The sequence below is a fragment of the Anoplopoma fimbria genome, chromosome 14 (genome assembly GCF_027596085.1).
Source record: "Anoplopoma fimbria isolate UVic2021 breed Golden Eagle Sablefish chromosome 14, Afim_UVic_2022, whole genome shotgun sequence".
NCBI lineage: Eukaryota > Metazoa > Chordata > Actinopteri > Perciformes > Anoplopomatidae > Anoplopoma > Anoplopoma fimbria.
Genome location: NC_072462.1, coordinates 3,978,351 through 3,989,502, shown reverse-complemented (window position 1 = coordinate 3,989,502; position 11,152 = coordinate 3,978,351). Strand labels below are relative to the sequence as shown.

General features: G+C 41.1%; 1 protein-coding gene across 1 annotated transcript; it reads right to left on the bottom strand.

Moving 5' to 3' along the window:
- Nucleotides 1–9,563: 9,563 nt before the first annotated feature.
- On the bottom strand, nt 9,564–10,562 carry foxd1 (forkhead box D1). Its single transcript, XM_054612798.1, has one exon. The coding sequence runs from the start codon at nt 10,560–10,562 to the stop codon at nt 9,564–9,566; it is 999 nt and encodes a 332-aa protein (XP_054468773.1).
- Nucleotides 10,563–11,152: the final 590 nt, after the last annotated feature.

Genomic DNA, 11,152 nt, shown 5'->3' with positions numbered 1-11,152 from the left:
CCGCCACTGCCTCGGTTCCACCTGAGTGCAGAGTGACGGGAGACGATGGAGAGATCAAGAGGAGGAGACCAGTGAAACCAGTGAATCAATTAAGCTACTGTGAAAACAACGAGCAGCACATGCGGGCGGGGAAGTCACAGCTGTCAGCATCCTGTCTGCACACGGCTTCAGACTACTTCATCCTGGATTTGTTGTTGGGTTACTTTGTGAGTTTCAGTAGTTAAACGTCTCAATCTGGGCTCACGGGTTTCAGGAATACACAAGATTCCCTTCAACTTATTTCTCATTTATGAACTCGTCCTTCAGATGACTTTCAGTAAAACAAACCACGCCCCTTTTTTAAAGCAATTTTCCTTGAAGCTGTCTCACACTATTCTCAACCATGTTTATCTGGCACCTAATATCTTTGCTTTTTAAAACAAGAACTCTCTCTGTAATCTAGTTTTTCGTTGAAAGTTTCCAAATATATTATTCTATCTTGTTTGAGTTGGCTGCTTTTCATGAATCAGAAAAAGAATGAATAGCTACCGAAACAAATACGGACTTTAGATATTGTTATCTTAGGCTTCACATAGAGCCGACCACAATTAGTGAAGCACAGCATTATGTTCCCAAAATATTGGGAGAGGAAGATGAGAACATGTCAAAATGTTTTATAGTTAGGGTTCAAGTTGCTGTAATTCATTTGGCTTTTTTTATTTTTTTGTTTGGTTGCTTAATTGAAAAGAAACAAGGAAAGGGAGAATGCAGTAGAGGGCTGAAGTACAAAACAGTCGGAGCTTACTTTTGGGCTTATTCACATTATATTGCATTTTACTACAAGGTGCTTAGTGTCTTTAAAAATACCAGAACAAAGCAAATATAAGAGACTAAATCAGGGCCTTATAAATACTGAAGTCACACATAAAAAATCCCCCAAAAGACATTTCTGACGAGCTTTAGTCAAAGAAATACAAAACCATCCCTCAGAACACGTTTTAATTTCAGTGTAATTGCAGAACACAAACTCCCCCTCAGGATGTTAAAACTCCTAAATTGCTCTTTGGATTATTAACCTGAAATGTCAAACCTGTAAATATGAAATGAAATAAGCGCTTTTGTTAGTTTAACCACAGTGGCCTCATCATCAGTATCACAGAGCACTGTTTTCAGATCTTTTTTCTGTTTAGGATAATGATCGCTCTGAATTTTCCATTATTGGATGGCGGTAATTAGTCTTGGTGTTCACATTTAAGAGTGTGTGTGCACTGATGGTATGTGGGTGTGTAAAAAGCCACTTTTCCCCGGCACTGCTGTGTACGAGAGGGCAAAATGGAAGCGTAAGTGAGGCACTCTGAGCATTGGAGATAAAACGTGGGGGAAAAAAAGAAAAACAGAGTGATTTGCAGATTCAACTGGGATCCATGAAGCGAGTTCAGATTATGGAGCTTCAGTAAACACATAAGATGGACCTCTTTGCTTCTCTGTGAACTGTTGCAGCTTGTTTGAATAGACGCAGAGTGCAGCTTTTTGGTCCTGATCGGGTATATTTAGCCTGTAAGTTTAGCCTGTGCTAACACTTCAAGTTGGGCTACATTTCAGCAGGTTTTCTGCAGCACCCTGCTGTGCCTCTTTTAAATATGCATCCAGTTACCTGCCAGTGGAGCCGCTTCACACGTCCACAGCAGAGATCCGCTCAGAATCGGCGGAGCTTGACCACCCTGAAGCACCCGGGGGCCTCGCTGGACACCCCCTTCGGCGAAGCCATACTTTGATAGAGGCCCCTGAAAGTGTTGTGACGGGGAACAGGAAGTGCCTACTGCCTTGGGAGGAAGTATCAAATAGAACAGCGTCTTTGGTGAGATCTCGCCAGTTAGATGTTTTACCACTGGAGCTCCAGACAAAAGGAGGCTTTCAGCAGCACCTTGCGAGGATATACTGTGCTTTTACAGTTTTCATTCCTCCCTGTGAGAGAGTCAACATTGTTGCTGCACACTAGGTGTATGTTTTCGTCCTTTATTTTAACAAACCTGTGGAGGGAATGGAGAAGGGCTTGGTGAACAAAAACCAAGACGAGACATAAGACTGCAGGGCTGAGAGCTGTGCATGCACACATGCAGCTAGGAAATGAACACTCAAATACTCACATTTATTGTTGCTCTCACTCATCCCACCCAGAAATTACGTTTTTTTCCAGAGTCATGACTCAGAGCACAGTTGACAATTTAAGAGCGTGTCTTTCTAAAGGATTTTTCACCACCTCCACATTGTCATACATAACCATGCAGTGTGTGTGATCACTGAATCAAAGCCCGGATCCTTAATACGTTGCAGAGGGGTCATGGTTGTGTCTTTTTATGTGGCTCACATTTTGGCAGAGGCTCCACATCCGAGAGTCTGGGGTGCTTGCGAGAGTGTGTTTCTCAAAATCTCTGGATCTAATTGTGGGTCGAGCTGTTGGTGTGTGTGTGTGTGTGTGTGTGTGTGTGTGTGTGTGTGTGTGTGTGTGTGTGTGTGTGTGTGTGTGTGTGTGTGTGTGTGTGTGTGCGTGCGTGTGCGTGCGAGAAGAGAGAGTGTGTCAAAGTATCGAGACAGATTGGGGCAAAGTTCCAAAAAGCCTGAGAAGGTGGTGCAGCTCGACACCGACCACTTAAACGCTCGGCTCCGGCGTCTCCCTGTTCCTTTTTCAGAGACCCGAGTCATCTGCCATGGACACTTTGTGGTCGAGTCAATGAGGCAGAGAGCTGAGAGAGAGAGAGAGAGGAGGATTGGGGGGGGAGAAATATACAAACAGAAGAGGAAGGTTAGGGGGAGGAGAGGGTGAAGGATGTTTAGGGAAAAAGGAAAAGTGAGGAGTGAGAGCGAGGCCTACATGGGTGGCTTCCAGTGTTGACGCTCGTTCCTTTTGAGTGACAGGGCCGTGGTCGGTGAGGAATCGATGACATAACGCAGGGGATGCAGAGTGAAACTTCAAACTTGGATGCTGTCTGAGGGAGACAGAGTTTAAACTACAACCCCCACGAAATGCACCACACGTGCAAGAGGTCGCCATCGATCTGGTTTACTTGTTTTGAATATATATATATCCTACTATATACTGCGAGTGCATTTCTCTGCCTTTGCCGTGCTGTGCAGTCTGTGTTTAGAGGCTCAGAGGAAATGTTTGGGCTCTGCCTTGTGTCGGCTGCAGCCCCCTTCTCGGTGTGGATTACCTGCGGGTGTCACGATGATGAACGGGCCGCAGGAGCCCGATGAAGTGTTTACGACCGAGAGGCGTTGTTGCATGTAACTAATCAGGCCTGAAGCCGGTAGTCACAAGCAGTGCTCTCCCTTGGCAGACCGCCTTCTGAACGGTAACGTGTTGATGATGCTTAATGGTGTGTGTGGGGATGCAAACGGTCAGCGGATGAAGCGGTGACATCACACAGCTGCTGGGAGTCTCCGCAGTGACCATTAATGTGGGACTTTCCAACAGGCTGACTGTGCAGCCAATTCCTTTTTGTTCTATTTATTGTTGTAACCTAAGTAGGAGATGTCGAGGTAACCTCTGTACTTTGTTTCAAGTGGACAGAATAATAAATTCTGCAGTAACAAATGGTTTGTTTCAGGCCGCCTGTTATTTTATCATCACATTCTGCACAAGCGGTGATGGATAAGCTATACGGGGCCCCGGTTGTTTGTATGAGCGGATAGCATGCCAAAGCAAACACGTGCAGGGCTAAAAAAAAAAAAAAAAGAAGTGAAAAATGCAGCAACATAATTCTGCAGCAGATCCCGGATCGGCGGGTTCACACCGGGGTGAGACGGGCAAGATGTAGAACAAATAAAAAAACACCTCTGAAAGTCTTCGGCTAAATAAATGATGTGCAAGAGCGCGTGAGCTTTCACTTCATGAAGTGGTGAAAGCCCGGTGTCCCCCCCCCCCCACACACACACACACTATGGCCTGTCTGGAGCCACAGTCTTTTTAAATCCTCTGTCAAACAGCACTTCATGCATCTCTATACAGATGTTACTGCAACTGTAAGTCTCTGTCCGCTCCACATCTCTAGTAGCTGTGGATCAGGAGTGCTAAAACATGATGAAAAGCTTTGGTCTCCTATAGCAAGCTTTTGACAACAAGAGAAGAAAGGGAGAGTAAGAAAGAAAGAAAGAAAGAAAGTAATGGGTCAGAAAAAGAAAGAGAGCAAAACGATGGCATCACAAAAGGGGGAGAAGCTGAATCTATTCCCCAAAAGCCACTCTTGTGTAGCAGGTCCTTGCAATTCTGAGCGGCCTCTAATTAGGGTAGTATTCAGGGGTGGCATTAGTTCCCAAACTTTTTTAATGGGGTGGAAAGCGGAGCTCCTTTTAGAGAGTGGGGATAAGTGTAGCGACTGCTCCATACACTGAATAGCAGATGGAGAGATCCTGCACCTCCCTGGGAGGTATTCACTCCTTTTTTTTATTCTTTTTTTTTTTTTTTTTTTTTTTTTTTTTTTTATTCTCAGTTTTATTTCTTGTACTCAACCCTTTTTCAAATTGCTCTCTTTTTTTCTTCATATATCTCCTCTGTTTTCTATACATTTCACTTCAACAGACGTTCTGAGGTCTAGACACATTAGCCTTGCATCTAATTTAAATCATCTGATCTGATATGAGTTGAAATGTAGTGTTTTGGACTTTTTCATTGATGTTGAAATATGTGAGTTGTTAATGTAATAAATCAATTTAATTAATTATTTAACATATCCAAAAGATTGCCTAAAACTCTATCATTTTTATTATTATTTCTGTTTTTTACTATTATCATCCTTGTTGTTATTATTTTATTTTCTTGAAAAGGATTAAAACAAAAAACTCAATTTCTGGCCTTAATTGCCATATTGAAGTTACTTTTTAATGTTAAAAATAAAAAGTAACTCAAAAGTAGCATATATATTTAAAAAATGTTAATATACAGTTACACAGAAACGCTTGAATTCTAAATTGCTTTTATTTAGGATCTTTAAAGGTGTCCCTCCTTCAAGATGTCTCTCTTTACTTATTTTTACGAGGTTAAAACACCTTGTGAAAAGTCGTACTTATCATTAGTTTGTATGATTTGTGTCATATATAACAATCATTAATGTCTATTGTTTTTATTACCATTTATTATTATAGAGATCAATAAAAACAAACATATAAATATCTTGGTTCAGCTCACCGAGTACTTTGGGTTTAATTTAATGCAGAGCACCTGGGGTGGTAAATAATTCCACATTTTCTGGAGGCATTATGGGGCCAGAAACAAAACATGTTTACCATTAAACAGCTTCGTAAAACTGTTATAAGTGAGACAAAATGAAATGATCAGGCCGATTGTTATTGAAAGATAATAAAAGTGTGAATTATTGTTGTTTTTTATACTTTTATAGTTTTTGTTAATCTTAAAATATTTCACATTGGAGGAAAAACAAAGTCAGATTACGAAATTTCTACTTTTTACAGCGTGGGGGTCATACATTTATTGAAGTGCTCATGCTGTGTTGATGATATTTATACAAAAATAATCAATATAATATAACTGTTAGGAGGGGAATATATATTTATTTCATTTTCAGATATTTGTGCATTATATATCTATTTTTTTTCATAGTGAGGAGGACATTTTAAGCCAGGACACATTTATTAATAGTATTTTGCGATGTTTTTTTTGTACATTTTGAATCCAAGTCCAACTGGTAGAATTATCAAAAGTATTCCCAGTACTTGTTGCTGGTTTTCTGCCTTAACAACACACTTCTGCTGCTCCGTCAAGTGACGTGATGCTGTCGAGGTCAGTACGAGACTCATTTATTCAGTATAGGTGTTCAAACATGGCCCAAAATGACCCGTTTACTGGCCTTTACATTTATAAAGCAGCCAAAGTCTTTACGACTTCCTTTGAAATATAGATTATTCTCACAGCCCTGAATGCCCCAAACACATTTAACCCAAAGCCCAATGTCTTTTATGGGCTGAGTGTGGTGCTTTATCCCCTCTCCTTATGACCTGTGACCCAGCAGGATAAACTGCTAACTGAGCTTCAGTCATGCTCAAGGAGGCTGATGCCCACATGATCTATGACATTTTATGAAAAGACCCTTTTCTTTTTTTTAAACTGCAGGACTACCAACCTAAATATTGTTGTTGGTACTGACCACGACAAAACACTTCACCAACCAAGTCGTGAGTTACTTGCTCTTTACAGAAACACATTATAGTTCTGTGTTTGTTTTTACTGATCTTTGATCAGCGTTGTTGTCCTTGTTCATGGCTGCTTGAATATTTATATCTTTCTTGGAAGAGTTCTTGGTACAAAATACATTTATTCCTTTTTTTTAATGACAGTAAAGCTGATTCTGATTCTCTAAAGTTTAGAAATCTGCAGTTTTCTGCAACGTTCTGCTTATTAGTGAATAAAGCAAAAGTCAACACCCTTAGACATTGTAATGCTCCACTTTCAACACTCCTTATAAGTCTGCCTTTACTTTAGGCACTACACTGTTTGATCAGCATGTCTGATTATTTATTAATTATATTACAGAGTGCTGAATCTGAAAAACTGCTACTATCTACCACTACTACTACTAATAATAATAATTAAAATAATAACACAAATAATAATAACATTCGTAATAAGTGATATAAATTATAGTAAATCATTTAAAATAATATTTAAAAAAATAAGAATATTATAACATGATCAGAATACAAAATATATATTATATTAATGGGTACAAGCCGTTTTTGTCATAACGAAATTCTTGCTCTATAACTTGGTACATTTTTTTCACTCTATTTTAATCAACCAAACTATTACACGTGTAGATAGATAGATAGATAGATAGATAGATAGATAGATAGATAGATAGATAGATAGATAGATAGATAGATAGATAGATAGATAGATAGATAGATAGATAGATAGATAGATAGATAGATAGATAGATAGATAGATAGATAGGTAGGTAGGTAGATAGATAGATAGATAGATAGATAGATAGATAGATAGATAGATAGATAGATAGATAGATAGATAGATAGATAGATAGATAGATAGATATAGATAGATAGATAGATAGATAGATAGATAGATAGATAGATAGAGTAGATAGATAGATAGATAGATAGATAGATAGATAGATAGATATTAACGTATCCTCAGTTGTGTTCGCGTATTTTATTGTTATTATTCTATTAATTTAACCATTTTCGCAGCGCCAATAAGTAACTAAAAAATAAAAAAAAGATGCACCACGGTGCCAGAGATCTCATTATTATAGCACAATATTAAGCTACGGGGTCCTGAGAGGCACAAAAGGAGAGTTTGACTTCATTCATTCTTCATGAAACGTGTTTTCAACATGGCGTATGAAATATGAATTATTCTGCTGCCCGTGGACACATTGCATAGGCCCACATACTAGCATTATCAACCCCCAACGAACAGAAACCACTATTTGACAATTTAAAAAAAAAAATTGCAATAGTAATCACGCAGAGGGGATGTTTACAGTCTGTTAAAGCAGCTATATGCTGAGTGTTTCATGGGGAATCCTACAGAACATCACATATACATTCTAAAGACACAATAGGAGTATTTCACAGTAACCACATGCGATAAAGCAGGTGTTGTTTTCACTATTGATTACAACACACCCAACAGGTAAAACACACTATTGGTGTACATGGAATACCCAGATATTATATATAGAAATATTCCATAAAATTGCCATAAATTACAACTGAGGCGCAATTTAAATCCATGTAGGACTCTTATTGTGAAATTACGGCTACACAAGTTATAATATACCTTATTGCATTAATGATTCCTGCATTTTACCTGTTTCTATTTGTAAACAAGTCCATACTGACCTCCATCTCTATGTGTGTGTGTGTGTGTGTGTGTGTGTGTGTGTGTGTGTGTGTGTGTGTGTGTGTGTGTGTGTGTGTGTGTGTGTGTGTGTGTGTGTGTGCCTGGCTGTCTCTCGTTGCGTGTTACATCATCACGCAATAGCTGTCCTCCCGTGGCCTAGTGAACTGGCTCTAAGCGTTGCACCAATTTAGCAGCTATCTACTACACAGAGGATGCAGACACGCACACGCATCCAGTCATGGGCTGCACAGCTCATGAAATATGTATAATAAGGAAAAGGGCTGGACACATGCAATGTATGTTGCAGCTCTGCAGCATCTGCATTTTGTTTTGTGGATTAATAACATAAATATGTGCAGTAATCCACTCACAGAGCTGTTTTCTGGTGCGTAAAAACACTCCATTTGGCCTTTTTGTGTCACAATAGTGCAAATGATGCCCTTTCACAATAAAGGTGAGTAAACACACAAACATAAGTGGATTTAGGTGGTTTTAACCCCTCCACTACATGTCTCCGAGCCCTGTTGGCCCCTTGGCACACCAGCAGCAAACATTTCATTTACTCTAGCTGGGGGTGGGAAAAAAAAACACCCAACTGTGTCAAATAAGAGCAGATAATGAAATATTAGTGTTTTCTCAAGAGCTGACCAGCTGTCGACATTAACACCGGCACAATCAGCGACATGAAGCCGGCAGAGTCTCCCCGTAATTACGAGGATGAGTGTGGGAGAGGTCAGATGGACACGCACTGAAGTGAGAGAGAGCGTGCAACATCTGAACACACTGTTTGATCACGTAAACCAAAAAATAGATAAATATCTTCTGCTTTTTCTTTGTGGTTCACACGCTTTTGTTTTTTTTGAACTTTCCAAACACCCAGCTGATCAATTAGCACAATCTCAACGTAAACACACGATACAATCATAAACTCTTTGCAACTTAAGGTTTTTCTGCAACATTGTTTAGCCTAATTTAGTATATAAGTATAGCAGCAGTAAAGGCCAAGCAAGCTCAGCAATATTTAATAAATGTATTTCCAAACAAGTTACCTTTTGGGTTGTTTTTTTTTTTGCAAAAAAGAAATTTATTCTTGTTGAAAAACAAACTGTGTAAAAATATCACACTTCAATTACACAATACTTGCCAAAGAAATGTACAATGTTTTATTACTGAAATAAACACACACTGCATATTATTATTATTATTATTATAAATGTATGACTTTGCTCTCTGTGTTGTTGTTTTAATACAAAGTTCAAATCAAAACCATTAAAAAAAAGTTTTGATTTTCCCATCTAATAATAAGAAAAAAAAAAACATGGATGTGTTTGACACAAATACATTATTAGCCTATTTTTTCAAAACATGTGATCGTTTATAACCTGCCCATTAAGTCGTTATCCTGAGACGCCCTAAACAGTGAAACGAATTACTTTATGAAAAAAAACAAGGAAAGTTCGTGTTTAAAAGTCTGATTCACACCGAAAAAATGAACATAAATAGATCTTTTTTTTAAAAAAAAAAACAGCATGAATATAGGCACAAATAGTGTTTTGTTTTTTTTGTTATGTCCATCATTCAGCTGCGTGCCATCAAACAAACATACAAAAATAATCCTACCTTCAAAGAGGGGCGTTTTTTTTGTTTTGTTGCTGTTTTTTTTTTAAAAAGTTTCTTGGAAAAAAAAAAAAGTTTCTTAAGACATTTAACAGTCGCTGAGGACCCTGTTGGCAAAGTTTTCTACCGGGTGTAAAGCAGCTCCGGGGCGGACGCTCTGCGGCTGGCTGCCCGCTGGAGGCCCCAGAGAGGAGGGTAAGACCGGGAGAACGGCCGGAGAAGTCCTGGAGGGGCTCAGCGACCCTCCGATGATGCTCTCTATGGAGAACGGGGACCGCTGCACCGCAGAGCCGGACTTCTGCACCGGGGCCTGCAAGCCCAGGCTGCTGAGCTGCGGGTAAAAGCGGCTCCTGGGTACGTCCGTGCTGCTGGGCATCAGAGAGGAGTGTGGATGCCTGGAGTGCTGCTGCTGCTGCTGCTGCTGCTGAAATGCAAAAAGTGCAGAGTGCGTGTGGTAGGACTGCAGCTGGATGCCGTACCCCCCGCAGCCGTACGGCCCGTACCCGTACGCGGCGGCTGCGGGGATGAACCCGTTGTGTTCCCGCAGAAGGTCCTGAGCCTGCTGCCTCTTGAAGCGCTTCCTCCTCCGCAAGAAGCTCCCGTTATCGAACATATCTGCCGACTCCGGGTCCAAGGTCCAATAGTTGCCCTTCCCAGGGTTCCCAGGCTCCCTCGGTATCTTCACAAAGCAGTCATTGAGGGACAAGTTGTGTCTGATGGAGTTCTGCCAGGCCGGGAACTTCTCCCGGTAGTACGGGAAGCGGCTGCTGATGAAGTCGCAGATCTCGCTGAGGGTCAGCCTCTTCTTGGGGCTCTGCAGGATGGCCATGGTGATGAGGGCGATGTAGGAGTAGGGAGGCTTCACCAGGGTGTTCTTCCCCGCCGGCTTGTAGCTGTCCCTCGGGGAGGAGGACCCGTCCATGCACGGGGGAGGAGAGCCGGACAGCAGGATGCCGTCGCGCATCTCCGCCACCTCATCCACGTAGGAGCGAGTGTGTCCGTCTCCATCCTCCCCCTCGCCGACCACGTCTATGTCGGTCTCTTCCGAGAGGATGGAGGCATCCGACATCTCTGAGCTCAGAGTCATGGCTCCAACACGGCTGTGCCCCTCCGACGCCAGATGAGGAAGAGGATGAGATGCCCTCCCTCTTCAGCAACTCATAAGAGGAAGAGGAGGAGGAGGAGGAGGAGGAGAGGAGTGAGAGCTGTCCCCCTGTTTTCTCGCTGTTTCCATATGTTTTCAGGTATATTTATTATTATTATTGTTGTTTTTATCTCAGACTATAACGAACAGTCCCGTCAGAGCCAGGCTGGAGAACAACTGCGACCGGGGAACCTGCAAAACGGAGCAGACCTGAATCACAGAGGAGGCGGACCTTCTCCCGGTATTTATAGCAGCACCGCGGTCACATGGGGAGGAGACGTCAGCGGGGCAAACGAAGAGAGAGAGAGAGAGAGAGAGAAAACGAAATAACACGAAAAAGTAAAAAAGAAAATTAACTGTGAGTAGTTTTAAAAACAAAAAAAATTAAAAAAAAAAGTTTAGTGTGGCCTTCATCCTTGTGTGGTGGTCATTTAGTCTGCGTTCAGATGGAGTTTGTATTCCAACACAAATAAATAGATGTTGGAAGATAAAAAAGAAGCTTGTGAAAGTGTAATTACTGCTTCAGATCGAAG

Coding starts and splice junctions, on each gene's coding strand:
- foxd1 (XM_054612798.1), bottom strand. CDS start 10,562: ATGACTCTGAGCTCAGAGATGTCGGATGCCTCCATCCTCTCGGAAGAG.